Raw genomic sequence first — 26,924 nt, 5'->3', positions numbered from 1 at the left:
CTTTATCAATTTGAATTACCTATAAAAAAAAGAATAATATTTTATCAATAGCATAATTAATGCAAAATTATAGAGATCCATATATATCTAGAAATGGTTATATTTGAATTTTGAAAAAAAAAAGAAATTTGACAATCATTAATATATTTCAATGACTAATACGAAATATTTTGGATACAAAAAAAAATAATTAAAATTTTAGGATAATTATTATAATTAACTAAAAATACTTTAATAACAATATTTTATCTTTGTAATTATTAATCATCGAATCACTACTAATACAAAATCAGTCATAAAAAATATATTTCATAAGTTAGTTTAAATAAATTACCTTAAATTCTGAATTTTCCTTAAAATGTTCTAAATATTTTAATATGTGAATAACAAGAATATTATGGTCTCTTATTCAATATGAAGTATATTAATATTTTTGTTTTATTTTTATAGGATACAAGTATATACAAATCTTTCAAACTCATATGTTCTTGTGTGATACATGTATATACATGATTTTCATGATTTTTCAATATCATATATTTTCATGATTTTTTTTAAAATACACGGGTTTTTGCTGATTGGTTCGTCACCACGCACATTGTGAGTATACAATTTGTTTAATAAACGTTTTTTTTATTTAGTTTATAAAATATTATATTTAATTTCCGAAAACACACTTTTCTCAAAGAATTGAAACCAAATATACATCTCGAAATAATAATTGTTGATAATAAAATGAACGAAATAATAATACATACGACAAAACACGTTAAACTAAAATAAACCTGAAAATATTCTTTCGTGCTGTAGCGCGGATCTGAACCTAGCATACGTGACAAAGTACACATCCACGATAGTACATATTCTCATACTTGCCAAATTCAACACCAACAATCCATTTTAACAGTTAAAAGTTTACGTAATTCGGAAAAAAATAAAAACCGACACTTTTCCTCCGCGCTGTAGCGCGGGTCCGGACCTAGTTTTAAGTTAAAAACAATGATTTTAGCAACTATTTGCAACTTTGCATTTTCTGTCGAATGCAAAACTGTTATTGGTTTATGATTTTGATTTCTTCAATTCTAAGTTATTTGTTTTCTACAGTTTTAAGAGCCATCAAAACTCTATTTAAATTGCAAACCAATAACATCTTCCAAATATTTTTAAACAGATTCCACGAATTTTAATCTAGTTGATTGAGTGACTCGAACACATACCAAAAACTTTTAACTGAATTCTAGAAATTTCTATTAAAGCGATGTTGTAACTTTGAGACTAACCATACTAATGTGTTAATTACTCTATCAGTTTGCACCCATAATTAGCAATAAGATTGTATTTGACAGTTGTTTATTTATTTATAAAATACTTCATAGGGTTAGCAAAGAAAGAAGAAAAAAAGACTACACTGTCTTTTGAAGCTAGCTTGTCTTTGTGGAGGAAGTTGGTAAGATACCCCCACAAACACACAAATGTAAATGGAAGAGGAAAAATATATGACATTGACTAGCTAAACAAATAAAGAAGCAAATAAAATTACAAATTGTATTTGTTTGCTTAACTGTTTTACATTTTTGTGTATTTGTTCTACATATTAGTATTCGCTAATTTGTACAAATCATTATTTAATAGACAGTAGGCGACTAAACCTACGAAGACTTAAGCAGGTAGCATTTTGACCACTTTTGCAAGAGTGCTAAAACACTTATTAATTAATTTAATAAAGTCTGCATCATTAAGTCATAATAGATCAAATCATACATACTTTATTCTTTATATTTGTACGAGCTTTATGATAGTATAAAACTCCTTCAAAATGCCAACTCCCTATTGGTTGGGAGATTAATCATTATTAAAAAGGGCATTTACAAGAAGGTAAACTATAAGATTTCTTTAACTAAAAAAATAGTTAACTTTACTTCTAAAATAGTGAGAATCAATTCCACTTTGTCTTGGCTATTTATTCGAAGTTTGTTAAAAAAAAAAATTGAATTCTCCACATATTAGTTTAACTAATTATATATAAATATTAGTATAAACATTTGTATTTGAAAACACACACAACTTAATTAAGATGTGACCCTTAAAGCAGAAGACTCTCCCAAGTGGAACAAATGAGCATATAAACAAACAATTTGCAGTAAAGAACGACCAAATTAATTCTCTTTGAGGTCATCACAATTCACATAAAGTTGTGTTTTGTCACTAATTTGCCACATAAGGCGTCTCTTCTCTTTATATATAAATAGCCATTTTCTATGTAGGTAGGTATGCCTTAAACATTTATATTCGTATACGTATACGTGTGCATATCGTATATGGATATCTAAATGCATACAATAATTAACACTCTTTTATACATTTTGGCTATTCATTGTAATATATATATATATATATAAGTACATAGCTTGGTATTCATTGTAATACTATAAAGTGTACGAAATATAATATTGATAAATGATTTAGTTATGAAATATATTCTATAGCAATTCGTGATTAAGGGAAACGAAAAGGGTACAGTTCAAGCTGTTTGGAATAAAACTGGACTCTCTGCAGAGATTCCCATCTAGCTTGGTCTGATTTTTCTTGTCGAACCTTTAACTTTTATTGTTTTTCCATCTTATGCCTATAAGATTAGAAGTTTCCGATTACTTTATATTACGATCGAGGTTATAAAATTGAAGTCTTCTCGCCCCACCCGAGTGTGGGAAAGAAAGTAGACGACAGTCATGAGAATGTTTTAACGTGTTTAATAAATATTTTACAATCCTAATACATTTAAATTAGTTACGTATATGTTGATTAGTATTTAGTAACAATTTAATGAAGATAGTGATACAAATTTTTGTATTGCTACGATACGTCAGCACGTTAAACTGTGGGTTCTCCTATTTGGATTTGACGTATAGTCTGCTATATGTCTAGCATACATGTATCAATAATCCAAAAGATACATGCAAGGTTAGTCAATGGTCATACACTCATACGTATTGAGCATATATATGTACATGAACTTCACGTGGTTGTACGTAACATGCATGTCTATATATATTCGTAAATATGAAACTTGGAAACTAAAAATGCAATGCAAGGAGATCAATGGTTATCGAGGAAGTCCAGGAAATGAGCTTCTAGGGAGTTCCAACGTGTGGAGACATACATCCAAGAAATATTACAGCCGACGAGATTAAAAAAAAAAAAAAAGAAGAAGTCATCACAAACAATTTAGAATTTTTTTTTATATGTTAAAGTTTGATTAGTTAATTAAACCCAAAATCGTACATATATGACACGAGCCCCATTCTGTATCGATTCTTGGTAAATAAACAATTGTTGTGATTGGTTTGGTCACGAATATTTAATAGTTTATATCTTTAATCCCTGTAACTTTAATGTTTATTTTATTTATTTGAATAAAAATGTTCATCATTTGATAGAAAAGTTCTCTCAAGATGTATTTCTTTTGGTATAACTTTTTGTCCAGACGTCTTCATGTGATATTGTATTATTCTTGTAAGCTGACATATATAGATTACAGAGAACCTTGCTTTAATTTGCCTCGGTTTGAATAACATAATTAACAGATATATATATATCAGCTTTTAGGAGCATCGAATGAAGAAGAGAGAAAGCAAAATTAAAGTAGTTGAGAATAGTTTCCTTTGCTTTCTCGAGAAAACTAGCCAACTAATTAACTAAAATCTCAATTATTTCAGTGAGCAACACATGAGAACAATCATTTGTAGTAATAATATTAACTGCTCGATATTATGAAAAAAAAAAATTAACCGAAAAAAAAGATGTCAGATGATGGTGGAATACTGGAATCTATAAGTCTAAATATTAGAAGTGAGATTGATGACTAACAAAAGATAATCTAGTTTGTTAAACTTTCGAAACACATTAACTATAGCATAAATAAATATCAAGAACTGTAATTTTTTACATACTTGGATTGTATCGAATTGTAAACCTATTATACTATTGATAATATATGCATACATTAGTATATATATATGTAATAATACTTTTCTTTGTTAAAATAGAAATGAATATAATACCATTAGGAAAATGACATTTCTATAGGCTGAACATGCTGCCCAACACTTCTTAAGTAAAAGCCTTTTTAGAAACTTGAAGGCTCTTTATTTGCTACTCATTATTCTTTTTATTATTTTTTTTTGTTATGGTTATTAGTATGATAATGCCTTATTGATTTGACATCACCAGACACTCACCAATACTTGGTTTAAACATATAAATTCAGAAATGAAAATGTATATAAAAATGGCAGAATCCTCTAGCCTTGGAAGTGCTAGGGTTATGAATTTTCTTGCCTCCACCACATATCAAAAGAAAAAGTACTTCTACAATATAACATAAGACCATCAACAACCTTCTCCATCTCTTCTTTTAGTTGAACTGATGATTTCGAGTATTCACTCTCAATTATGTCGCCTAGTAACTTAAATAAAAAAATATATATATATTTTTAATATAATTAGAGGGTGATACATACTTTTATTAGTAGCTTTCTCGTTGAAATAAAATTATAGCTCCAACGGTAATTTATCTAAACTTATATGACAACTCTTTTAATTTTAATTTCAAGAAGGTTCACTGTCACTTGGTTGCTTGTATCATTTTCGTTGGGAAACATAAATTTTTTTCTATCAGACAAATATTCACACGGCAACTGAAACTGTTGACCAAAGTTTTACCATGTGCTTATTATAAAACGTCAACGCATTACATAATTAGCATTGATGCACTCGAGACGGCTCAACCTCTCCATGCATTGTATTTGTAATATTTCTTAAGGTGGTCGATTTTGATAGACGCCACTTCGAGTGGAGGACAATACCAAATGCAATTTTACTACTATGAATGCAATTAACTTATTTGTTTTTACATATATGAGATGATAAACATATACAAAAGTGGCAAAAGAGAAGACAATCAAGGCATACGTGAAAAATATTCATATACATGATTTGCTAGTTGATAAGCAACTTGAGATTTCCATTTTCTCTTTTTTTTTTTTTGTGAATAAGTGTAATTTCTTAAAAGAAGCAATATGTTTGAAACTTTAAATTATATATCTACTTTACAAAAGGCATTTCAAAATATAAGTTTTTGAACATTTAAAAGATATATATAATATTACATGGAGAATAAGTATAAATCCAAGTTGATTACAATGATTTGGTTGGTAGCTTATCCGGCTTATCCCGGATACAAAATAACACATTTCTGAACACAATAACAATATATCAATTATGATTATACTTATAGCCAATAATCAATATTGAAATCATGGTGATTACATGCCATGAATCAGAACAAGCATTAAAAACTAATCCTAGATATATTTAGAGCTATGTAACGTACGTAATTATGTAAACTCTATGATAACTATATATTAACCAAACATATGTACGTATATGTAACTAAAATATATTCGAATTTGACCAATTTACATATAATATCAAGTTTTATCCATGAATGCGTCGTATTCATAGAATAATGCTGGTGTATTCTACCTTTCGTAATCAAACATAAATGTAATTCAAAAAGTAAAAATATCTCATGGATGTTCGATCATGAGAACATATTCCATGACGAGAAAGCATCATCTTTCCTTTTTGGGTAACCAATTATTTCGAAAGCAGAAACTGTAGAACTAGAATCTGCTAGTTGATCATTTTGCAACTTGTTTACACTAGCTAGGGTTTTACTTTTAATATTTCAGAGTGTAACACTAGTCACTAGAATATATATAACGGGATTAACCCTAAATTAATTGCTCTTTGGGAGTAAATATTTGGTAGCTCTTAAAATGTTTCCCATGAGTTAATTTGTAGGCTTTCTCTATCTGAAGATCTTCAACATCAATAAACTAATGATCCATCAATGTTACCTAGCTAGTAGCTATGAATTATATTCTTCATATATCGATCATCGTTTAAATGTTTCATCAGTTAATTTGTGTGATTTTAACTAGTCTCCAGCTAGTTTCAAGTTCAACAGGTGACGAGACTTAAGCATATATATAGTACGACAAAGTTATTGTACATATTATGCTATACTAAACATGACAATAGAGGATCTTGGTCGTCCATGATATATAGTAGAAAATGATGTTTTGACTACTGTCAATTATTCGGACATGTTTTAATATATATGTTTAGTAGTCCACTAATTCAGATTCATTATAAATTTAACATCAGACCAAGGAATCTTCTTACTTCGAGAGTCAAAGATTTTTCCATCCGTGATAATTATTTATTGCACCATTTATTTATTTACATATTCACTTGTAAAAGGTACATAACGCCACTATGACACTGTCACTAGGTGACTTTTATATATATTAAAATCATTATTTTAATTCTCACAATTAAAAATAAACACGTTCTGGTGCAGTAGTACTATATTCGAGTTATGAAATAATTGTATGATTATTGTTTTTGATGTATGTAATAATCAAAATATATGACACTTAACCCAATATAATTAACAAGCCGGATATTTATACCATTTTGAGACGTTTACAGTGCAAAAGATTACAGTTATGATTACTCAACTTCATGTAAATCCAACCATTAATATCACTACCATGAATTGCTTAATACGAAATGATTTGATTCTTCTGATCCATACTAACTTAATTAAAACGGTGGAAAAATATATTCAGCTCCTCCTTCTCAAATTTTAAGGCTTTCACCATAAGGAGTTTGTCATGTATTGCATTTGCAACTGAGACTGAGGCTGAGACTCCACTAAGTTCACACAAGCTTCTTCTTCCTCATGCAACCCATCCAAATTCTGCCACATTAATGTTAAGAAATGAAGTAATAATAATTAGATAATTATCTCAACGTAATCTTTCTTTAAGAAAACTTAAAGTAAGGTTTGTAATCAACTAAATATAATGACTTACCCAAAGGTCGTCGTCGTTTTCTTGTCCAGTGAAGGAAGAAGCGATCTTGGGGTTCTCCAAAACTTCGTCGTTTCTTGCAAATCTGCCACGTACTCTTGGTCTGTTGTCCGCCAACGTTTTCCGGCATGCATACTTCAATTTTGTTTTTCCAATTTTAAACAAATTATAACGGTGCAGAGGAAAAAAGAAAAAAAATCAAATTTTCAAATGTGTAATAAGCTATTATTAATTAGAACTTTAAATCATTTACGTAATGCGTTTAAGTGGAATATTGAGCCAAAAATATCGTCTAGTGAAAACTATGTAAACAAATTTGAGTATTATTTTTCTTGTTGATTTGAGTAAATATAGAGGAAATTAGGTTTTTATTTTATTTTTGAGAAGGTGATTTAAAACAAAATAAATTAAAAGTAATTGAGATTTTTGATTTGTTTTTCCTCTGTTCCTTTATTCTAAATAAAAGACATACTTATTATTATTTAACTATATTCTTAAATAATTATTACGGTATTACCTTAATGGTTTTGGTGAAGTTTCTCTGTGTTCGTTTAGCTCTATACTTTGAGATCTTTTCTTTACGTTCTTCAGAACTGTAACGCCCCACCTTCAAGCTTTGATCTTCCCCGGAAAACAGTGTCGTTGATGAACTCTCCACCGCCAAAGGACTCGAGTATGATCTCTGTCCCGTAAAATCCCTTCTCAAATTCTAAACAATTCCAAAAAATTACATTTTGATGGTTACAGTTTTTGTGTGGAATTACAGAGGATGAAATATAGCTAAAAAGTACCTGTAAATCTCCGGTGCTGTAACCTCGTCGCATGTAACCGGAGAAGAAGGAATCTTCCGGCGAGTTTAATAAATTCTGATTCTGGAAGGAATCTTCCATGATGGGAGCATCAAATTGAGTGTTAAACAAGAGCTGCTCTGTTTTGACGGCGTCGAAGCTTTCGAAAGCGGAGAAGTTGGGGAAACTGTTTGTGTGGGAGAGAGTTAAGGTTTGGAGCTGAGAGATTGGTGGAGAAGAAGAGAGGAGATGGTGACTCGTCGTCGGGGTAAAACTTTCAAAGAGATTAAAAGATTGATGATCATCCATTAATGGATTGAGGTAAGGATTGTTGCAGAAGAGATCTGTTGTTGTTGTTGTGTCGGAAGAAAACATATCTGGATCAGTACTGTGGCAGATTGAAGAAGAAGATGAAGACCCATCAAAGATGTAAAGATCAGAATCCATTGTTAGTGTAACTCCTCGTAGATTCTCAGTGAAGAAGAAGAAGAAAGAGAGCAAAAACAATTGAATATTTTTGTGTTATGTTCTGTCTTTTTTCTTTGGTCTCTGTGTAATTGAGCAAATGAAACGGTTACAGAGGACACAAGTGACACTCGTGATCTTTGTTTTGTTTTTCTGAAAACCACCAGAATCCAAAATTGGCAAAAAGAAAAAAACTTTTTATTTTCTCTCTTTTCTTATACTCACTTTCTTGTTTCAGAACCAAGACAAGACAGGTCCAGTTTATTTGGTCTGGTGGGCTAATGTTTATATAGCGGTAGCGAACAATAAAGTGGGTTTAACAAATGTGCCCTCATATTTTCTTTATGTTATGAATTGCTCTAAAAGTGTTTTTCTTTTTTATAAAAAGTCTGAGAACCCACTCACTGTATTTGCATGGCATAAGCTCAAATCTAAGAATTGTTTAACCTTTTACGTATAGTCTTATTGCTATGGAAACAGAAGCAAATAGAATATAGAGGGTGTGATTGGTAGTACGTACCTATGACGGCAGTAGAAGAAGTTTGGTCTCAAAGTAAAGGATGTGACTATGAAAAAAGTAAAAGTTACATTTGGTGATTGGTGGTGAATGTAAAAAGCTGCAAAATATATTAGAGCAACATTAACCATAGTCTCCTACAAATTTTAGAACTAAGAGCTATTTCTTAACAAATCTTAAATTTTTAACAAATTTTACCGTTTAAAAAACATACAAAAAAAAAAGAATTATGTGTAACTTTTTCTGCAATTTTCATAGTCTGTGACTCTCTTCCTATAATTTTCAAATCATTTCTAAACTAGATTTTACTATTTTTTTGATGATATATGAACCAATAAACAATAACAATGTCAATTAATTCTACCAAAAACAAAAAACAATGTCAATTAATTATTAAAAAAACCTTTGAAAATCCATCAACTACCTAATTCTACCACCGCTGAAGACCTTTGTTAGTTAAAAGTTTTTATAATAAAGTATAAACTGGGATAAACTTGAGATAAATTGTAAATTAATTAAGGTAGCAAAAATTCATCTTTTTGCAATTTATCTCAAACTTGTGAACTACCAATCATATTAAAATGATTTGACACAAAATACCTTACGGTTTCATAAAGAATATCATTTTAAATTCTACCCAACAAAAAATGTATTCTTTTAAAATATATAAAAAGTTACAATTTTTCTAAAAGGATACCTTTTGGGTGAAATCTAAAATACTATTTTGAGTCGTATGACCAAAAACAACTACAATTCCTCGTTTGGTGATTTAGAAACATTGACATGGTCCAAATTAAAGTTGTCCATTTCAAATGTGAATAATAAAATATCATGCTTTGGATTAGTTTCAACTATCATTAAAATTGTCTCGTTGTTTTCTTTAATGTAGACCCAAGACAAATTGAAGTCGATATAAGAGTTCCTCTCTTATAAAACCCATTGAATTGACATCTAAGCCTTAATCTTCTTCAATTGAAATCATAAAAATAATAGTAACTTTTGGTAATAAAAATCTACTAACATTAGATGATGTATTGTACATAGGAAGAAAATGAATATTTTTTTAATTAAATAAATCCTAGAAAATTATCTTATAGTTGAAGACTAGTAATTATGATTTTTGTTTAGAATAATATATATAGTAAAGATTACAAAATTTAAATTACGTATCATGGTGTTTAACACTATACACATTGTGATAAAATTAAACCTTTAATCAACATTTTTTTCTACAGAAGATTGTCTAATACTTAAATCAACTTGGTTTTAATATAGAGTTTAATATGCTAGAAAGAAATATACTAGTTATATATATTGTGAAAAAAAATCTTAAGTTAATCTATTTTTTGTTTTTGAAAGAGAGATAAAAATACACAAAATAACAAAAAATATCTTTAACTAATTTATAAGAAAATAATTTCCTTTTAATTAACACCTTATGGTATATTATGTAATAAAGTACTAATTTTAATCTTTAAAAAAAGTATTCCATCATTTACATAAGGTTTTACGGTATTTTGAGACTCATACGATCGTAGAAGTAGTGTATGAAATTGAAATATAATTTGATTACACTAACAAAGTATTTTAAAATTAACTACTCTAGTTTACAAAGATCATATTTTTAACCAAGTAAAAAAAAAATACAAATATCGGCATTCACCAAGATCATATTTTTTTAGCCAATCAAAAAACCCCCCCGAAGGTGTCAGAAATTTCGGATAAAATATTATTGGTCAACACAGGTCCTAATAAACATTTAGATTACTAGTCAAAGCTCTCATTTATCTAAGAAACTGGTTTGATAATTAAAAAGAGTGTGAGCGAGACGATCCAAGTCTTCAGTTTCTGCTTTCTTCAATTGAAAGGTTTGTTCGTGAAGTAGATCTGCTTCTTCTTCTTCTTTATCGATCAAAGGTACTTTCGATTTAGTCTTTGATTTAGGGATTTGCGAATCTGAATCGTCTTTTTTTTTTTTGTGGTGAAGGTGACTTGTTTTTTGAGTTTCGAAAGCAATGGCGGGGTCACAGGCTAAGCTGGAGAAGATGAAACTCCGTCAGGATTACCGGAACTTATGGCACTCCGATCTCATGGGCACTGCCACCGCCGACACTCCCTGTAAATCTCAGTCTCTCTCTCTCTTTATTATGTCTCTAGATTCACTGTTTATTCAATTGGAGAACTAATTTGCGTTTTCTGGATTTTTTTTTTTTTCGCAGATTGTTTCCTCTCATGTTTTTGGTAAGTTGTTGTTGATGTATTTGCTTTTAGGGTTTTGTATTTAGGAATCAAGCAACAGCTAGGTATTGGATGATGCAGTGACTTAGATCTCTCTAGATTGTTAGGCTATTGTTCTCTCTGTAGTAAACCAGTGTGTGATTCATGATCTGATCTTTCTAGAATGAATTAACTAAACAAGTGCTTGATAACTCTTATTTGAATGGTTTTTTATTTGTTTCTTTTGCTACATAATTTGATATGTAATACATTTTGACTTGTAGTGGACCTTGTGTTTCATACATGCTTCGGAGAAGAGCACTTTACAATGACATGTCAAGGTATGAAGTTTCTTAAGTATGTCGATATTATTTTTAATTTTCTTTCCTTTGCTAAGCTATTGTGTGTCCTTCTGTTTTGTGCAGGTATACTTGCTGTGCTGGATATATGCCTTGTAGTGGGAGATGTGGAGAAAGCAAATGTCCTCAACTTTGCCTTGCCACTGAGGTGAGACTTTTATCTTATCTGATTTTTTGGTGGAAGAAAATTGTAAAGTTTTACGTCTGTGAACTACACACGTTTTCTTTGTGTAAGAGTGTAGACATACTGAAATGGGAGTAAAGACATGAAACAGCATTTGATTTGGATATATATTTTTTTATCTTTCTTTTACACTTAGCTGTATGTTTCTAGTATATTGGTTGAAAATCTGATATATTGGGATTTTGTAAGCGTCCTCTTCTAGTAATCTTCCTGTGCTCTATAGGCTAAATATTTGAATTCCGTTGCTCAACTTATTTGACTCAGGAGATGAAATTATATTTGTGAACTTCACCAATGAGTGGGAAGTTCTTTATATTTTGGCTTGTAAAGTCTGTTTGCTATAATTAAATAGATCTCTTTATGATTTTATGAATCGGCATTTGTTTTGAAGCAACTTGTAATTGGAATTTCAGGTTTTCCTCTGCTTCGGAAACTCTGTGGCCTCCACCCGCTTTCTTCTGCAGGACGAGTTCAACATTCAGACAACACAATGCGACAATTGCATAATTGTACTCATACTCTTTTCCTTCTACTTTTATTTGTTTTACACATGAATGCATATATTTGTGAAACTATCAAATCTCATCTTGTGTGTTTCAGGGATTTATGTTCTGCCTCAGCCAAGTTGCTTGCATATTCTCTATAGTTGCTTGCATTGTTGGTAGCGATGAGCTTTCTGAGGCTTCACAGATACTCTCTTGCTGCGCTGACATGGTCTACTGCACGTATGTTCTTACTTCTTGCGATGTTTAGCTTCCCCCTCTAATTAAATAAAGTTCAGTGATTGCTAATACTTAAAGCACGGTCTTGATTTTCTTGCAGGGTCTGCGCATGTATGCAGGTACCTGAAAACGAGAACTAATCTGAGCTTCTTAAACTATCTTTCTTTTATGGTATTTATAACCAAAACCCTATCTTCTGCTTGCAGACACAACACAAGCTTGAGATGGACAAAAGAGATGGAGTGTTTGGATCTCAACCAATGGGAGTGCCGCCAGCGCAGCAGATGTCCCGTTTTGATCAACCCGCCCCTCCAGTTGGATACCCTCAGTCCTATCCACCGCCTGCCCAAGGCTACCCTCCTGTTCAAGGCTACCCTCCTGCATCTTACCCGCCTCCTGGTTATCCCCAACATTAAGAATCTTAACCAGTATTTTCATTTTCTGTGTCAAATTGTTATTGTTACTTGGTTTAGGTATGCAGACTATTATTTTGTTCAGCTTTGTCCTCGGTTATGCGATTTCTTTTGAAGCATTGTTTTTCGGTATATGTCTGTGAAGCTTTGCTATCATTAACTGGGTTTGTTGATTTTGGTATTGAAGTAAAGAACAATATATCCTTAACAAGTTTAGCTACAGAAAACGATTTATACAATTCTGTTCCACAATTACATCAAATCCGAAACCAGACAAGTACTTAAATTCACAATAACAAAATGAAATTTCCCTTATGAAAGAGAGATAAAGATATAACGATCAATGAAACCTATGACATCATTTGAAATTGCATAAATTCTTGTCCGTAACCTAGCAATAAATAGAATCAGTCATATTTTCACCTCATTAGAATAGAAGGACAAACGTTAATTCTCCTCACACCTCTCATCTTTACGAAAGCAGATTGAGGAAGCTTTTGTCCAGTCTCCCATCATATAACATATTAGTGACCAAGCCAAAGGTTGAAGCATCTCCAGCAAACCCGCAACTCCTCATTTCTTTGATGAGTTCTGCTGATGCAGCTTTGTCGCCATCTCTGAGGTGCGCTCTGATCAACGTATTATAGATACAATCATCTGGGAGAATCCCATCTTCTTTCATTTTTCTAAACAAGGCATCCCCTTTGTGCAGTAACCGTTTCCCACACAAGCCTGAGATCATGGTATTGTAGGTTACAACACAAGGCCTCACTCCTTTATGGTTGAGGCTACAAAATAAATCCCACGCTTCTCCCACCTTCCCAGCCTTGCACATCCCATCAATCATAACAGTATACACAAAAATATCAAGTTCCATTTCACTCTTTTGTAGATCCTGGAATATGACCATTGCTGTCTCTAGCTTCCCATAATTACAAAGTCCATCTAATAAGATGTTGTAAATCATAATACTGGGAGGCACACCATCATAAACCATCTGTTTGAATACCATTTGGGCATTATCACAATCCCCTGCTTGAAAAAACCCTTGGATAAGTGTGTTGTAAGTGGTGGTGTCGCCAATCAATCCTCTCTGAGCCATCTCTCGGAAGAGTTCCATTCCATCATCTACTCTCTTAGACTTGCAAAATCCATTAATGAGAGTATTGTATGTCGTTACATCTGGAATACAACTTTTGCTAAGCAAACATATCCTTGGCCTCATCTAGGTGATCATGCATGCAAAAACCATTGATCATTGAATTGTATGTGACAATATTGGGATCTAGAGACCTTTTGATCATCTCCTCATACAATTTCTCGCCTCTGGAAGCTTCCCCTCTTTCACAAACGCATCGATCAATGCATTGAAAGTAACAACATTGGGGTTGATATCCCTCCTGATCATATTGCTCAGTAGCCGAGAAGCATCACTCCATCTTCCGTAATTACAAAGGCAACTTATGAGGGAGGTGTAGGTAAAAACATCTGGTTTGATTCCTTTGGTCTCCATAGAATAGGCTGATTGATTGAGAAGAGCTCTTTCTCAATCTCAGTCTCACTCTCTCACTCTCTTGCACATCGCAAAACCCTTTCACGGAGAGATATGCAAACCGATGGAATTCTGGTTTAATACTTATTACCATTTACTAAACCGGTTTACTTTAGTAAGACCATTTTGTTGATCTCAGATTCTCAATCTGTACAGTCTTAAACCGGATTTATAAGCAAACAATAACCCACTCAAGTCAAATTCTCTAATTACTTTTGTAGAGTAGTGCAATCAGAAGAATTGTGGATTAAATTTGCGATGGCTGTAATTTTTACTCCACTTTTGGTTCTCCATGATCCATCTATGTCTTGAAAAAACTGAACTGACTTCGTTCATCAAATCTCACCTGATGAACCACCAAAAATGTTACATATAAGTGTTTGGTAACATTTTAATATTACAAAAGATTGATGGTATCAAGTTTAAAGAAGCTATATAAGCTAAGTTAAAGCAAACCAGAGTAGGATTTTTAGTTTTGTTTTTTTTTTTAGTTCAGAACCTAATTAATTGTCTTTGTACCATTACGTATATGATGTTCACTTTAACTTATTTATCGATTCTTTTTGTTCCAATTGGTGCACGAGGAACCATCGAGGATGGGCTATATATTGCTTTGGGAGTTTCCCTTTTTATATAGGCATAATAAGTAAGAATTTCTAAATAAGCTTTAGAACAATTTGGTGTGGCTGCTGTTATTTTTCTATATATATACTGTTACTACTTTATGTCTTGAAATTGGAATTGTTTTTAAAGCAAAGACTTTTTTTTACAATCAAAGGGATTATTCTGATTTGAATATAGAATTAATGTTTAGATTAAACGTCATTTGAAGTCATGATCAAAGCTTCTGTAACTTTGACAATCATTCTTGTGCTAACAAGACAACAAAGTGTTTTGCTTGCATCAACCGTGTAGATTCCCTGTGAACCAAAACTTTTTGTATGTGTGAGTTTGTTAGTATAATTTCCTAAGTGTTTTGTAACACCTTAACATTACAAAAGATTGATGGTATAACAAAAGAAGCTACATAAGCTAAATTAAAAGCGAACCAGATGAGTGATATTAAAGAAAGAGTCGTGCGTGACCTAGGTAATGCCCAACGAGAGTAGGTCTTTTATTTTTATTTTTCTTTTTACAGATTGTCGTTAATTGTCTTTTTTTTTTTAAATCTACAACTTTTAGGCCATGAATAGTGACTTTAAAAGCAGGGTGTTTTTCGTTTTGCATCGCAATACCACACATATGTTACTATTTAACCCGATTTTCTTTTTGTTAGCATTTTTTGAAAAAAAATTGTTTTTGATATCTGCATAATTAACCAACATATATAAGCATGAAACACTTTTAAAAACATAAGTTGTATTTATCTAACGGTCCAAAAACATCATAAACTGTATTTGTTCCGTAAATTTATTTTTTCTAAATATCACATTTAAACTGCACTGCATATTAAAACTGATTTTTCTGCGCAATTAAATACGCTGTCACCCTTCAGATTTTAAGAATATTGTATGTAATGTTCACTTTAACATATTTATCGATTTTTTATGTTCCAATTGGCGCACAAGGGTGGACGTGGAACCATCGAGGGTGGGCTATATTGCTTTGGAAGTTTTTATATAGGCATAATAAGTAAGAATTTTTGGTAAAGTATATAAACTAGAGCTAATGATTTTCATAGTTTCATTTCATACATACAAGCTTTTTTGTTGCCTTTACGCTTTCTAGTCAAAGTGGGTCAACCAACATCAGTTAATTAAACAACATCTCCCTCTATACTTAGAAAAATCCATTGTATAATTCCTAGCTCTACCAGTTTTCGTAATTTAAAAACATAGAATTAATCTAGAAACGAAATCGAAACATTATCAAAAATAAATGTTAGTGATATTTTGTTTTTCTGGTTTGTAAAACACATAATAATAATAAAATGGTCAAATTAATGGATTTGATTATAAGATTAGCCAGCTTTATCTATATAATTGCAATTTTTTACTCATCTTACCAATTTTTATGACAATGTGTTAATTCTTTAGTAATTAAATTTAATTTATTATTTTTGAACAATAATTTTAATTTTATTTTATGTAGTAAATAAACCGAAAGCAGAAAATGATTAGAAGCGTGTGGGCTCTCCATGTAATAGGAGCAAATAGGTAATGAAGGAAAAGAAAGAAGCACACGAACTAAGAGTAGTCACAGACAAGTCCACGTATGCCACGTGGCGACAGCATAACATACTTCAAAGTTTTTACATTCATTCACATGGGAAGCTTCCCCGCGTCACCACGCCACAGTTTATTTTACAATACACAAACCTTTGGACCTCTTTCTAAAGTTACTATACCAAACTCTTCTTTTTAAAACTCTATTATTTGTTTGGCTCTTAATTAAAGTCCTAATGATTAAGAGTTGGAGATTTGTGTTCTCTCAGCGTTTCAATTTTTGGGGTTAACAAGTTTGTATAGAACACTTCAAGTTACATGTTGACATTGTTTTAATAGAGTTTATGATGTTATAATGGTGAACGAACAAAGTATCTTATCTTCGATGACCTATGCATCATGCATGTTGGTTTTAAATTATATATATATATAAAAAGATAACATTGAGGTAAGCGCCTCCTCTTATCTTTCTTAAAAATATATATATAGTATATGATTGATGAGGTAGCTAGGTGTAATAAACAAGTGACAACCATTGAAAATATAACTTACAGAAAACGTTACTTATAATAGAAACTATGATAGTAATTTGATAGCAACATAATTTCTTGTTATTTACCTTCACAAGAAAGAACAAAAAAAGTCTTACAACTTTATAATAACTCAAAATGTAATTTCATTTTTCCAGAGAAGGGATAATACAATTTTTTTTTTTCACTAAACCTGTAACCACTATAACTATTTTTTTTTCCTTTTTAATATTTACAATCCATATCCCACCAAACCCAATTCTAGAAAGAAAAAAAAAAGGTACTAACAAAAATTTAAATTAAGTATAAAAATATTCTCTCTCCTGATATGATGAATCATAATCATCATCAACAAGTTGAGAAGAAGCTTCACTAGATTGAGAAGACCAAAGCCTTTGGTTAAACTCAAGTTGAAGATGATCAGGTATAAACTGCGTACGACAAAGCGGACACGTCATCTGATTATAACCCATCATCCAACGGTCCAAACACCCCCGATGGAATATATGTCTACAGTTCGTCAGCCGTCGGATCTCGTCCTCGTTCTCGAAATCGTATAGACACACCGCACAGCATTCGGATTCGGGTCGGTTTAGATCCGAGAATCTAACAACCGGCAACATCTCTCCGGCTAGTATCGCTGCTGACTCCGGTTTGGTCAAGGTTAGTGGTGGTGGCTCTGGCCATGATGAGGTTGAGACCGGTTCAGCTGGTTCTAAGAAGTCAGGTAGACCAATGACCTTGAACATTGTGGAGACGAGTTTACGGATCAGACCTAAGAAAGAGAGCAAGTAAAGAAAGATCTTTGGGAGAAGGAGCTCGGAGTAACCCACCGGAAAACCCATTGCCTCGCCGTTAGAGAGAGAGAGAGAGATGTAAGTGAGAGAAGAGAGAGAGAGAGAGATAGTTTGGATTGTGATGATGATAAGATGGAGAAGGGTGGGATTTATATATATATAGTTAGATGTGATTAGTTACTTAAATAATGTATTAGTGTATTTAAAAATAGTCAATAAGGTCCATTTATTTGGGTGTTTTTCTTTGGTGATTTGATTCTTTTTAATTATTGTTCTAGATGAAGGCATGATATAGCCAGGAATGTGGTGGTGATGTTTCCTAATTAGGTTTATTTAATATTGACACTAATATACCCTTTATATATATATATATATATATATATTTATTTATATAATTTATTTATTTTCCTGCATGTGTTATTATTTTTGTAGTGTCCATCTATTTTTAAAAACATCATTTTATATTTTCGTTAACATTTAACCTCTTAGCTTAAAAATAACTAAATGTAACTTCTATTATTATTATTTTTTTACCGTTTGATACTTCGATTTGTGATGTTTGTAGATTGAAGAAGAAATGAACAAACATGCGTTCATGAAAGATTAATAATTAAAAAGAGAGTTAAACTCAATGACAAATATAAACTATATACAACTTTAACATGGTAGGTATTGTACAGAAATGAATACTTATACCGTATATATATAGGCTATACGGTTAGGGTTCAATTTTTTCTACAGCGATTTTAATTATGATGTCATCGATCATAACTATTTTGAATGAAAAATATACAATAAACTTTTCAAAAAAAACGAAAGATTATTCTAGAACTTGGAAAAAGAAACGAGTTTTTGAATATGTCACTCCATGTTAATTAAGAGTTGATCGTTGCGTATAACCCAAACAAGTCAGATTCGTAAATTATTAGTAACAAAAACAGTCAGACGACACACGACAAATAATAGAGGTGAAGGCAGCTAGTTAGGTTCATTTCATTTTAGTTTTGTCTGTACCTCTAATGAACTATATCTGCTATATGCCAAACTGTAATATACACACACTTTTTTTATAGATCTATATATTTTTCATTTTTTGTTCGAGATTTATTTGTTTGCATATATTGGGAGATAGAGACCGGAGATTGACCAAGATCGACGGTCGAGATGTCAACTCTAAAATATGGAAATCGAGAAGATATTATTTTAGAAGATTATTGATAAATGTTAATATTGAGTTTCAGAAGTTTAACATTATCACAATTCACAATATATATTATTTACATTTATGTTTATCCTAAAACTCTATATAAGAAATTGTAAGTTGTATTTATTTCCAACGTGAATGTAAATTATAGAGTATCAAACTCACATCGATCTTCTATAAAATTGTACCAGGATTTTTTCATTGGCAGCTACGTTTTGATTTTTAAAAACTTGTAATTATTCAACTCAGTTTACTGGGTATACTTAATTACAGTGATAATTACGAGTAATTACAGTGATAATTATGAGTTACTATGATTTATACTTAGAATTCAAATTCAAATAAAAATTATGTTTGTATCTTGAAATGACTGGTTGAAGTTGAAGTATCGTCATCAGTCTACATATTTCGTCATGTTTTGATTATTACAAGCAATTGTGACCTCAAATTTAATTTACGTAGAAAAGTATTTATATAGCTCTTCAAATTCGTTTTTGATTCTGTTGTTCTAATACTTCTAGAATACGATATATACGATGAGGGGATCTACTTCTAGAGAGAAAGACTAAAGAGAGAGAGTGATCATGTCATATGGGAATCTGACTAAACTTGTATGAATGAGCCAAAGCACCACTGACCCACCTCACACCATCTCCATCTTCTCCTCCAACATTTCACATTCATACTCATTTTTTTCTTCTTTTGTGGCTACTATAACTATAAATATAATTGACATAATATATTATATTATATAATATTATATAAATTTATATAGATGCACCTTAGGAAACTTTGAATCCACACCACATGGTAACTGGAAAGGTGCGAGAGTATAATTCATTGAGAAGATCAAGTTAATCACAAACTCATGGAGTAATATAATTGGAAACAGGGGTTAGAGAATAATTAAATAGACTTAAGTATATTTCACTAACTGTCAGACTTTGGCGTTACTTGGGAGTAGAGATATAATTAACAGATAGGCCAGCTAAATCCAGCCATGATTAATCCTTTTTGTCTGGACAATTAACATAAACAACCAAATCAGTTTATAAGAAAACTGAAAATAATACTAAAAATTATGCTTAATGAAATAATTAAAGAGAAAATATTCTATTTTCAGATTATTTGGCTGGTTGATATGTTTATCAGGAATGACGAAAAAATGTGCTTATCAAGAATAATATTTGAAAGATAGTTTAAGCGAATTTTCTATAATGGTAATTATTACGTATAAATAAAGATTTGATTTTTAATAAGTTTATTTTTTAATTTTCAAGGGTTTATATCAATTATATTATTAAAGTTATAAGTTTTCTCCGATTAATTTTCAAACTTTGTTTTCTACTATTGTTCAAGGGTTATATCATTTTTTTTAAAATTATAAGTATATTTATGATTTCAATGTTAAAGTTTATAGAAGTATTTAAATTATCTTACTAATTTTTTTTGAATAAAAAGTTGTATATTTATGTTGGTTCTGTACGGATTACTGTAGTGGCAACATGTTTTAGCTTTAGTTATTCTTTGCAGGATTTAAACTATTTACAAGAATGGTTGCTTTTAAGTTTTTCTAAAAAGGAGAGTTAAAAAACATATTTAACTTGAAACTTGTCTGCTAATTCAAAGGAAAACTACAAAATTCATTCCAGTTTTGCATGTCAGACACTGTCGTTTTGTCAGTAAGCGACCAACTAATCACTCTCATTATTTTTTAAACCACCAGCTAAACCATAATTAGTATATACATATACTGTCATACTGTGTTTGTCTCTCAGTCAACTTTATTACTACAATACAACCAATTTTTAATCAGTTTTTGTATGTTCATACTGAACTAATTCTTAAAAACCCTAATATTTAAGCTTCTATTAATTTTTAAAATAAATTTAAGCTCTATTTTCTTTTAGAAAACGAAAAATAACACTATGTTAATGATTGGTCATGAAGACTGACTAGGACCACGAGGCCTTTTTTTTTTCTTTTTTTTTTTTCGGTATAATAAAATTACTTTTATTTTAATTTATTTATGGATCGTCTCTTTTTAACGTTTTATTTTTATACTACAAAAATATGTTTTATTATCCGTATATGTCAGACCGTACACTTTTCCTGTGTGGACACACGATATATGTTTGGCGCGGGCACTACTCAACTCAGTACTCAATACATCTAAATATTATTAGTAATTCAAAGTTTTGAATAATGAATTACAAAAAAAAATAAAAAATGCAAGAAGTACACATTACTGTACGTTATATAATCAATCGTTTTTAGAGAATCAGTTTTGTGAAGACAAACAAAAAAAGAATCAGTTCTGTATATAGATAATTTTCTATATAAAAAAAAATCAGAATGAAAACGTTTAAAGATTAGATGGAATGATAACTAATGTATTTATTCTGATAACAATTGTTTGTTTTACACAAATCTGTCGCAAGCAACACAAGTCACAAAACTAATTGAATAATATGATAAAAATATGATTGTTGTGGATGTGTTCAAAGTTCAAACACAGTCACCAATTACGTACATTCAGTTTGTATTTTTTTTTTCTTCTAATATCAAGTTAAAAAAAGATCTGAAAAGAAAGAAAAACAAAACAAAAGAGAGTTTAATTAAACTGGAATTCAAAAAAAAAGTACAAAGACAGCTAATACAAGAACTGAAGCAGCGAATCTATTGTCTCCTCCTCCTTCTCCTTCTACCAGGCAAACTAACGTGCCTTCCATTCACCTTCTTCTTTCTCCACTTTTTCGTTTTCTTTTTTTAAATTTCAATTCTTGATTAATAAATTTATACTTAATAGATATAAGATTAAATTGTTTCATGTCTAAAAAACAAAACTGCTCTATGTGTTTGATTTGTAACTCCGTTTTGGTATGAAATGTATCATTTTGACAATGATCTGTTACAAAAGTTATATCAAAAATGTTACTCAAAGCATTATTCTCAATTTTCTTTTTTAACAGCTGATTTTTCTTACATATTTGCATTATTACATGACAACTTACAGTTTTGTATTGCGTGTATTACCAATCGGATATATAACTGTACCAAGGAGTACTACCGAAACAGTAAGTAAAGAAATTATAACCAAAGAGTTTGGTTATTAAAACCAGTGAGTAAGACTTTCGTGTCATTCATTTTTATTTATTTTGTTGTCAACTATTACTACACTACATTATTTAGTGTACATTTTGTTTTGTATTAAAAGATTTCTCTATGTATATAGTTAATAATATAGGTTTGTACTAGTGGAATCGATTATTCTTAACTGGAGTGGCTATGTCTACGCAAAGTGACATATTACTTTTTATTAAATTTAAACCATATTCTTATCGCCCACCAAACATGTAAATTTTTTTAAAATATGACACTGACCATATAATCTTTTTTAAATCTGTAATGTTGGTTGTTAATTTCACCTGTGTTCTTTAGAAAAATGAAAAAGCTGCATTTCTTGTCTTCTTTTTTCACGTTACTATTTGTTCTGTCTCCAAAATCAAATTCTACACTTTTTTATATATTTTAAATCACTTGTTAATGACATAAGAAAATATATATGTAAAAAGTTTCACTTCCATACGGCCAAAACGCATGTTACATGCCTAATTGGGCCATACGTTATACGAACCCACTGGTCACATGAATAAAATTGGATCATAAACATATGGGCCAATGCTTCATTACACTCAACCTATGAAGCTATGGTCCGAAGGTTCGAAGTTACAATTCAAACTGTTATAAATCTACAAACTTCTGATTAACAAAGGTAGCCAAATCTCACAGGAGTAAAATGAATACTAACAGAATCACATATCTACAAATTCCAAGAAAACCAGAAGTATTTATATCCTTAAAATGAGTTTTAACCAGTCAAAACAAAACAAGAAGAAGAAACACTTGATTTGTTGTTATCAGGACATCATTTTCTCTGATGTATTTTCATTTATAGTTAAAGTTAGTGATCAAGAAAATATTAAAGTCAAATTATAAGCAATCATTATCAAAACACAAACATAAAATATGATTAAAATCCTAACACAAAGATTATGAGAGAGCATGGAATAAAACAAAAACTGATGATGGTGAAAGAATGAATGATGATCTCCACACAATATAATACTCCAAAATAAAAGTCGTCAGCAGAAACGTGGTTGGCTCACAATGCATTTGGGCTTTTGGCCCACACTACAAACAAAATCCGTTGAAACTTTGTACTTCTCGCTTCTCCGCGACGGCGACGATGACAAGCAACACGGTTTACTTTTTGCCTCTCCAAAAATAATACTACTCTGTTTTAGTCCAACAAATTACAAATTTTTTAGTTTCTAAAAAATTGACTAATCCACCAAAAACAATAACTAAAAACAAATTGGATCGAAGAAAACTGAAATATTATTAAAAATTAAATTAAAAGTTTGAATGGCTGTAGCGGTTGTCAAAGACAAATCTATTTTTATAATTAAGATCGCTTATATTTATCATTCATAACTTATATCTGTAATGATACAATAAAAACGACCAACTTACATACGAATAGGATTTGTTTATTAGTCCTGGGCAAAATATTCGTTAGATTCGTTTCGATTCGATATTCGTTTCGATTCGATTCAAAAAATTCAAATATCTATAAGATGTTGAACCGAAACAAATATGAAAATATAGTATTCGTAAAAACCGAAGCAAATAACAAATATTGATTTTTTAGTACCGAATATCCGCTTCGCTTCGTATATTTATATATATATATGTATAAATATAAATCATTATATAATATGTGTATTTATAGATCTGGGTATATATTTGATAGGCTTATTATTTTGGCTTGTTGGGATTTTTGCTAAATGTTGTTCTTAAGCAAATAAAACTTTATCAGAAAAATCAATATTAATTATAAAATGTGAGAATTCTATGAATGGTGGTTACATTTCCTTCATATTTTGAAAACATGTCAAATAAGAACCTCTAATATCTCATATTTTGCACTTTATATTTATGTACTAAATGTTTTTAGTTTTAAAAAAATTTAGATGGGTCGAAGCAAAGCGAAGCAAGTAATTCGCAAATATTATAAAAAATATTCGAATATTCGAAGTTCCGAATACTCAAAAATATTCGAATCGAAGCAAATAGCAAAATCAACTATTCGGTCGAGATGAAACAAACATCACAAATATCACAAATTTTCCGAATATTTGCTTCGTGCCCAGAGCTAGTGTTTATGATGGTTTGTTGTTTATCTGATATATAGAATAGATAAATTTTTATCCACTCTAATCACGTTACCATTTAATTATAAATTACAGAAATTTGAACTTTTTATAGAATCAATATGGAACCAAAAGTAAAAAGCTTTGTCGAATTGCTCACAATGAATTAAAATATTAAAGATATTAATGGGATAAATGATTAATTCGAGAAAGAAGGAGCATCTTTGTTAGTACCAAAGCTCTATAATATCCACAGCGATAACGATAAACCCATAGATATAAATCACAGAAATAATAATAAAATTTAAATTTTTTTTTTTTTTTTTTTTTTTTTTTGTCAATAATAATAAAATTTAAATAAAAACAGAAAAAAAGATCTTTCACTAAATTCTAAACGTTTGTGCATTTATCACTTCGTGGCACTGTCGAAGCCTCCTCATGAGTCATGGCATCAATTCCAATCACGAGGCTTCACTGCTACAACAACCACCTCCTTCCAATTCTCGGGTTCTCGGGTCCGGTTTAATTCCGGGTTTTGACCCGACCCTGTTTCCGTCTTCTCCTCAACGGTTATGCTTTCTTCTGCAGTGAATCATACTCATATCAAAACCACTCTCACTCGTCTGAACCCGTATTTTTGACCCGACCCGTCTCCAAGTTCGTTTTCGGATCCGAAAGGATCTACGTTCTCCGGTCATGGATTACTCTACGACTACGACGGCGTCGGCGAATGGTTACAGTTCGCCGCGTGACTCTTCTTTCCCTTCAAGTTTCACTAAGTTCAACTCCGCTTTAACGGCGGGTCTTTTAAACCCGATGTCTCCTCCGCCGCCTCCGGCGATGCTCGACAAGACACGGTCAAGTCCGACGCTGTTCGAAATGATGGCTAGCGAAGCTGATACCATTGGGAAAGTTCCGGTTCAGATCCAGAACGGCGTGCTTCCATCTCCGTCTTCTTCGTCGTCTTCATCCTCGGCGGCCGCTACGGCTGCGAGGACGACGAATGTGAGTCATCTCGTTATCTCAGCTCAGGATAAGCAAGCGCTTGCGATGCAACGGATTTCGGATCTTCTGGTGGTTCGGAGCCCCGGGAACCAGTTCAACGATCCGAATTCGAGTGATGTGAAGCTGACTCTGAGCTCTAAGGATGGGATTAGCATCACCATGTGTGTGCATAGGCAGATTCTTGTGGCTCACAGTAGGTTTTTCGCTATGAAATTGTCGGATCGATGGTCTAAGCAGCAGTTGCCGCCGTCGTCTTCTCCCTACATTGTTGAGATCTCTGATTGTGATGACGTTGAGGTGTATATCGAGACTCTGATGCTGATGTACTGCAGAGATCTAAGGAAGAAGATGATGAGACATGATGTTTCTAGGGTTCTTGGTATCTTGAAGGTATTGTGAGAAATACTCAAAACTCTCCATTTTTGAACTGTTTGTGTTGCAAATTCAGGAATCCATCGGTGTTGAAATCTCAATACTGTGATCACTCTATGTGCTTTAATTGAGTGTTGTTTTCTCAGGTTTCAGCGGCAATAGGGTTTGACGCCGGAGTGCTTTCATGTCTAGAGTACTTGGAAGCAGCACCATGGTCAGAGGATGAAGAATACAGGATTGCTTCATTGTTGTCTGAGCTACACCTTGAAAACGTTGGGGCAACAGAAGTATTGAGAAGGGTTTCTGTAGAAGCTAGCAATGGAAATAATGGGAGTAATGCTGGCAGCAATGATGAGGTGCTTTTAAATCTCTTGCATATTGTTCTTGAAGGAAAAGATGAGAAAGCAAGGCGTGACATGAAAACCCTTGTCTCCAAAATGCTTAGAGAGAACTCGTCTGGCAATGATCTTAGGAAAGAGTCATTGTACTTGGCTTGTGACGGGTGTTTGCATAAGCTTAAACGGCATTTTCTACAAGCAGCAGAGTCGGATTTGGAGAATGTAGATCAGATAGCAAGACAAGCTGATAATCTGCATTGGATTTTGGATATTTTGATAGATAGGCAAATCGCAGAGGATTTTATTGTGATGTGGGCTTCTCTTTCTGAACTATCAGAGGTCCATGGTAAGGTTCCCGTAGTTCACAGGTTTGAGATTAGCAGAGTAACAGCAAGGATCTTTGTTGGAATCGGAAAGGGACAAATTTTGACACCAAAAGAAGTGAGGTGTTTGCTGCTGAGGAATTGGTTGACACCTTTCTATGATGATTTTGGGTGGATGAGGAGAGCTTCGAAAGGGCTTGATCGGTATTTAATCGAGGACGGTTTAAGCAATACCATTCTGACTCTTCCTCTTGCTTGGCAGCAAGAGTTTTTCCTAGCTTGGTTTGATCGGTTTCTTAACTCAAATGAAGACTGTCCAAATATCCAGAGAGGGTTCGAAGTTTGGTGGAGACGGGCGTTCTGGAGACGGAAAGAACAGAGTCAAGACCCTGCTCGGCTAAGAGTCACAGCTTCAGCCACTGATAACTCTTGAGAGATCTCTGAGGTCTGTTTAACCCAGCCACTTTTGCACTGTTTCTTGAGGATCACAGAATGAGGAAGAATATTAGTCTTATTCCAAAAGAGAAGGCAATAATGAATGGAGGTGTGTAAGATTTACCGGATTTTAATACCTCGAATGCGGTTAGAATTAGTTCGATACAAGTTTTGCATGAACTTGATCGTTTTCATTTTGATGAGTCGGAGTTCCTTTTTGTACATCTCTCTAAATTTTTTCTTAATCTCCAATGTGTCTTGAGAAGAAAGGAACTTTCAAGTTAAACCCGTCTCTATGCACTCAACCTTTGGTACGGTTTTAATTCTGATTCTAATCTTGGTCGGTTTAGCACAATATAGATTACGGTCTTGTGTAGATTTT

The 26,924-nt window shown here is 31.8% G+C and overlaps 5 protein-coding genes across 5 annotated transcripts; 2 read left to right on the top strand and 3 right to left on the bottom strand.

Moving 5' to 3' along the window:
• Positions 1-6,511: 6,511 nt before the first annotated feature.
• LOC17896015 lies at positions 6,512-8,414 on the bottom strand. Its single transcript, XM_006301539.2, has 4 exons — positions 7,732-8,414; positions 7,458-7,649; positions 6,944-7,075; positions 6,512-6,828 (listed from the first exon to the last, which is right to left on the bottom strand). Exons 1-4 carry the CDS (start codon positions 8,173-8,175, stop codon positions 6,724-6,726), a joined length of 873 nt encoding a protein of 290 aa, XP_006301601.1. The 5' UTR covers positions 8,176-8,414; the 3' UTR covers positions 6,512-6,723.
• A 2,049-nt stretch (positions 8,415-10,463) lies between these two features.
• Positions 10,464-12,786, top strand: LOC17895244. Its single transcript, XM_006302693.2, has 9 exons — positions 10,464-10,578; positions 10,698-10,828; positions 10,930-10,951; positions 11,212-11,268; positions 11,353-11,434; positions 11,884-11,979; positions 12,071-12,195; positions 12,293-12,311; positions 12,399-12,786. Exons 2-9 carry the CDS (start codon positions 10,726-10,728, stop codon positions 12,606-12,608), a joined length of 714 nt encoding a protein of 237 aa, XP_006302755.1. The 5' UTR covers positions 10,464-10,578; positions 10,698-10,725; the 3' UTR covers positions 12,609-12,786.
• Positions 12,787-12,823: 37 nt separating this feature from the next.
• Positions 12,824-13,725, bottom strand: LOC17896367 (pentatricopeptide repeat-containing protein At1g63330). The gene is made up of 2 exons (XM_023788362.1): positions 13,513-13,725; positions 12,824-13,431 (listed from the first exon to the last, which is right to left on the bottom strand). Exons 1-2 carry the CDS (start codon positions 13,723-13,725, stop codon positions 13,078-13,080), a joined length of 567 nt encoding a protein of 188 aa, XP_023644130.1. The 3' UTR covers positions 12,824-13,077.
• Positions 13,726-17,027: 3,302 nt separating this feature from the next.
• On the bottom strand, positions 17,028-17,778 carry LOC17894168 (E3 ubiquitin-protein ligase RHA1B). The gene has a single exon (XM_006302827.2). It carries the CDS (start codon positions 17,695-17,697, stop codon positions 17,152-17,154), a length of 546 nt encoding a protein of 181 aa, XP_006302889.1. The 5' UTR covers positions 17,698-17,778; the 3' UTR covers positions 17,028-17,151.
• A 6,728-nt stretch (positions 17,779-24,506) lies between these two features.
• Positions 24,507-26,865, top strand: LOC17895107 (BTB/POZ domain-containing protein At1g63850). Its single transcript, XM_006302043.2, has 2 exons — positions 24,507-25,464; positions 25,593-26,865. Exons 1-2 carry the CDS (start codon positions 24,766-24,768, stop codon positions 26,538-26,540), a joined length of 1,647 nt encoding a protein of 548 aa, XP_006302105.1. The 5' UTR covers positions 24,507-24,765; the 3' UTR covers positions 26,541-26,865.
• Positions 26,866-26,924: the final 59 nt, after the last annotated feature.

The sequence above is a fragment of the Capsella rubella genome, unplaced genomic scaffold (assembly GCF_000375325.1).
Source record: "Capsella rubella cultivar Monte Gargano unplaced genomic scaffold, Caprub1_0 scaffold_2, whole genome shotgun sequence".
Classification (NCBI taxonomy): domain Eukaryota; kingdom Viridiplantae; phylum Streptophyta; class Magnoliopsida; order Brassicales; family Brassicaceae; genus Capsella; species Capsella rubella.
This window is presented reverse-complemented; position numbering and strand designations above follow the sequence as displayed.

Excerpts from the sequence above, each read along its gene's own strand:
- LOC17896015 (XM_006301539.2), bottom strand. The coding sequence starts at position 8,175 with ATGGATTCTGATCTTTACATCTTTGATGGGTCTTCATCTTCTTCTTCA. Across the intron at positions 7,650-7,731 it reads ACAGCACCGGAGATTTACAG|AATTTGAGAAGGGATTTTAC; the intron begins GTACTTTTTAGC and ends GGAATTGTTTAG. Across the intron at positions 7,076-7,457 it reads ACTTCACCAAAACCATTAAG|TATGCATGCCGGAAAACGTT; the intron begins GTAATACCGTAA and ends ACAAAATTGAAG.
- LOC17895244 (XM_006302693.2), top strand. The coding sequence starts at position 10,726 with ATGGCGGGGTCACAGGCTAAGCTGGAGAAGATGAAACTCCGTCAGGAT. Across the intron at positions 11,435-11,883 it reads AACTTTGCCTTGCCACTGAG|GTTTTCCTCTGCTTCGGAAA; the intron begins GTGAGACTTTTA and ends TTGGAATTTCAG. Across the intron at positions 11,980-12,070 it reads AATGCGACAATTGCATAATT|GGATTTATGTTCTGCCTCAG; the intron begins GTACTCATACTC and ends TGTGTGTTTCAG.
- LOC17896367 (XM_023788362.1), bottom strand. The coding sequence starts at position 13,725 with ATGGAACTCTTCCGAGAGATGGCTCAGAGAGGATTGATTGGCGACACC. Across the intron at positions 13,432-13,512 it reads GGAAGCTAGAGACAGCAATG|GCTGGGAAGGTGGGAGAAGC; the intron begins GTCATATTCCAG and ends GGGATGTGCAAG.
- LOC17894168 (XM_006302827.2), bottom strand. The coding sequence starts at position 17,697 with ATGGGTTTTCCGGTGGGTTACTCCGAGCTCCTTCTCCCAAAGATCTTT.
- LOC17895107 (XM_006302043.2), top strand. The coding sequence starts at position 24,766 with ATGGATTACTCTACGACTACGACGGCGTCGGCGAATGGTTACAGTTCG. Across the intron at positions 25,465-25,592 it reads GGGTTCTTGGTATCTTGAAG|GTTTCAGCGGCAATAGGGTT; the intron begins GTATTGTGAGAA and ends TTGTTTTCTCAG.